General features: G+C 41.4%; 1 protein-coding gene across 1 annotated transcript in view; it reads left to right on the top strand.

The window, feature by feature from the left end:
* Gk5 (glycerol kinase 5) overlaps positions 1–2969 on the top strand; it is a 56455-nt gene extending 53486 nt beyond the window's left edge. Inside the window, exons 9-10 of the mRNA XM_021173231.2 lie at positions 1370–1473; positions 2906–2969. Of these exons, the coding sequence (XP_021028890.1) occupies positions 1370–1473; positions 2906–2969 (168 nt within the window). The remainder of the gene's footprint in view (positions 1–1369; positions 1474–2905) is intronic.
* Positions 2970–3933: the final 964 nt, after the last annotated feature.

The raw sequence follows: 3933 nt of genomic DNA on the forward strand, positions 1-3933 counted from the left end.
TTTAAAATAGCCTTATTGTTTTAATATACATGGTGTATGACAGAGTTTTCAGGGGAGATACAACACACACATACATATTCACAACAGAAAGGGAACCAACCAAAAGCAGATAGTTTCATAACAACACAGTACAAACTTGGTGAACCAGTATGTTTTATTGGAGTTACTAATGGTAGTACAGGTGTCTATCAAGGGCAAAGATAACTCAAAAAAAGAAAGAAGGAAAAGAGAAGATAAGAGTAAAGAAAAAGTGCCCCTATAGAGCAGCCCTGACACCAAAAAGTTGACTCCTGAAAGTCTGGAGCTCTGCACAGCCTGCAGGTCTGGGAAATCTCAGTAGCTGCCGGGAGTCTCCTCCCTTAGGAGCTGTTTCCTCCTTAAAGACTTGCCAAGTTCTACTCTCCAGGCAGGTGACATTTCCTGAGCCCACAGCCCTCCTAGAAGGAATGTTTCACTTTAAAGGAAACTGATGTGCAACAATGTACCATTCTCCTGTCTGCTGTATGATATGGGGCGGGAGTTCCTGAGGGTCTTCTGAGACTGAGTTAGCATATCAAGGCTGTACAATCTTGGTCCAGCAACAGCTACAAAAGTAGGATTTGGTTAGCTCACTGCTGATGCTTTTTGAAAAAGGAAAAAAAAAAAAGTGCTCAGAGATTTTATAGTGACTGTTTTGACAACTCTCTTTAGCTTCTCATCACCTCACACACCTACAAAGTAATACAAAGTATACAATTTAGGAGTCAGCTTGCTGCTCTTCCAGAGGTCCCAAGTTNCCTTCCCAGTTCTCAGTGGTCTGTATTGTGACCTTGTGGGATGCTTCAGGGGATCTAGCACTCCCTTTTGACTTTCACAGGTACTCCGACACCTACAAAAACATGGGCTGCACATAAAAATTAAACAACACTTAAAAAACGTCAACATGATGGCTGAAGCCTGAGGTGGAAACAGGGTCAGGGGTTTAAGGCTGGCTTTGCTTTACGTACNTAGTGAATTCGAGACCAGGTATGAGAACCCTATCAAAAGACAACGGATGAGTATGTTGGCACACATCTTTAGTCCTAGCTTTGGAAGACAGAAGGCAGGTTAATTTCTGTAAGTTTGAGGGCAGCCTGATCTATATAATGAGTTCTAGACCAGTTGAGGCTACATGATAAGACCTTGACTCAAAAAAAAAAAAAAAGTTATCTTTTGCCAGGCCTAGTGTCACATGCTTTTATAATCCCAGCATGTGGGAGGTAGGAGGGTCGTCTCAAGTTTGAGGACATCTCTTTGGACTGTGATTTAAATTGTTTAAATAAGCATTCTGCTATCAAGCCTGTAGATGTCATTTAGAACATAAATGATGTTATTTTATCTCTTACTTTAGGCTCCATTAAATGACCCCTGTGCCTGTGCCTCTTTTATGGGTTTGAAGCATTCCACTAATAAATACCATCTCGTCCGAGCAATATTGGAGTCAATAGCTTTCAGGTAAAGCCCGTCAGGACTCCCTCTGTCGCCTTCAGACTTTGGCAATGCCTTTATAGATTTGCTGCCAAACTGACATTTTCTGTTGGGCAGGATTATCATGATGCTGCTGCTGNTGTTAGTGGAAGGGTTCTATTTAACATATGTATATGTTCTTAACTTCTGAGCCTTCCCTCTAGCTCTTGAAGGATTCCTTTGGTTTGGTTTGGTTTTGGTTTTGAACGAGGGTATCACTGTGCTCTGGCTGGCCTGAAACTCAACTTTGTAGCCCAGGCTGGCTTCAGAATCATGGTAAATCTCTTCCTTAGCCTCCTAGTACTGAAATTATAGGTGTGACGACTTAATTTGATAAAATGAAAGAGACACTTCTCTTAATTTTATTTTAAGATGTTTATTTTATTACTTATTATTTGTATATGTGCTTGGGTAGGGATGTTTCTGTACCACTGTACACGTGTGGGGCCAAAAGGCAACGCTNTGAGCTCAGCTCTTCCCTTCCACTGTTATGAGGCTTCTAGAGACCCAGCTGAGGTCCCCAGGCTTGGTGGCGAGCATAATCAACCTTGCTAACCCTCTGAATTTTAATTAAACATATGCCTTCAATTTAATAGGCATGTATGTGTTTTAAATTTTTATTTTATTTAAAAATCTAAATTTTACTTTATATACATCATGTCTTGCCTACATCTATGACATACATCCCTGGTGCCTACAAGAGACAGAAGAGGGCGTTGGATCCCGTGGAACCAGACTTACAGACTGTTCTGAGCGTCTGTTTGGGTGTTGAGAATTGAACCCAGGTCTCTTGGAAGAGTAGCAAGTGCTCTTAAACACTGAGCCATCTCTCCGATCTGTATCTGTGGAGACTGGAAAGCTGGCTCAGTGGTTAGGAGCACGGGTTCCTTTGCAGAGGATCCAGGCTTGGTTCCCAGCACCCACATGGCAGCTGGCAACCATCTCTAACTCCAGTCCCAGGGGCTCTGGTGTCCTCTTCTGGCTCTNACGGGACTTCAGTCATGNTGTGCATATACACACACCAAAGGCAGAACACCCACACACTTAGAATAAGTAAATCTTTAAAAATAACTTAATTGCGATGTATAAGGAGTATGTATTGGCACTTTAATATTTGTTTGAGTATGTCATAGTAAAGGGTACTGATTAAATAGATAATAACCACTTGAAATAGACTGACAATAAGTTAAACCCTAATTGTAAAATAGATATTACACTATCGTGCAGGAAGATGGAAAACACAAGGCCCCAGGGTTTTGTAGCTGAGCATAGATTAGGTGCTGTCCGCTTGGCCAGTGTTTCTTTTGCATCTTTTACTGAGTCAAGTCAATACAAATAGTTCTATTTTTTTTAAACATCAGACTAAAATACAGAGTTGTGACCAGAATGGGCTCTCAGTCGTTACTTTGTCTTTCACTAGGAACAAACAGTTGTACGACATGCTGCAGAGAGAAATCCAGATTCCCGTCACGAACATCCGGTAGGTAAGCTTTGTTTCTAACAGGTCCAGTTAAGGAGCTGCAGGCCAATCAGCCTGATAGNTTAGCTCAGTGGTTGGACATTTCCCTGGGTTTGAGCCCTACGGCCACAAAANGATCAAACTAGAAACTAAAAGAGGCTGTTATTTCTTTTCATTTTTAACATGACTTCCAAAGNTTATGCCTAGCTCTTCGGCCATAAAATTGTTNGTCATAGCAATTTGGAGAGGAAAATGCTAGTTTTAGATTTATGAGAGTATAGCACAATGTGAAACCTCAGGGGANCTGGTCAAGTGTATTTGCTATATATATACAAATCATTAACATTGTATCGTTATGTGTAGAGGCATTCGACTGTTTTACCTTCCTTTATATACAAATGAGCTCTTCTGGTGGCTTTAGTTTATCTTGTCATAATCTTGCGCTAAGTGACAAACCAAATGAGAGATGCCAAGACAGAGACCTGAATAAAGAGCAGAATTTATCTGGGAGAAGGAAGTCAGTGTCTTCTGTTGGATGCCAACTACTGAGCCCACCAGACTCTAGCAGAGAGTGCAGAGCCAGGGCCACACCAGTGGGTCACAAAACAGGACGAATAGACACAAACATGAGAAAAAAAGATTTGTAGGGGAGGGATGGATAGGCAGAGATCATGGGGAGGTGGGAGATGAGGGGTGGAAATAGTATGAATTATGTCGATGTGTGAAATTCTCAAAGAACAAACTAAATTNAGAATAAAAGGAAAAATATTTCAAGATTCCCCAGTCAGATCCTGTAAATGAGCCATGGTGCTTATTCACAGCACTTGGGAGGCAGGGGCAGGAGAATTGGAACCTCTTCAACTAGGGAGTCCTGGACAACCTGGGCTTCATGAGATCTTTGTGGTTTTGTTTCTGTTGTAAAGATCTCATCCTATGTTCAGTGCCAAGTGATATCATTTTGAAACTAAAAATAAAAGCATAGGGGCTGG

Source organism: Mus caroli, chromosome 9 (genome assembly GCF_900094665.2).
Source record: "Mus caroli chromosome 9, CAROLI_EIJ_v1.1, whole genome shotgun sequence".
Lineage (NCBI taxonomy): Eukaryota > Metazoa > Chordata > Mammalia > Rodentia > Muridae > Mus > Mus caroli.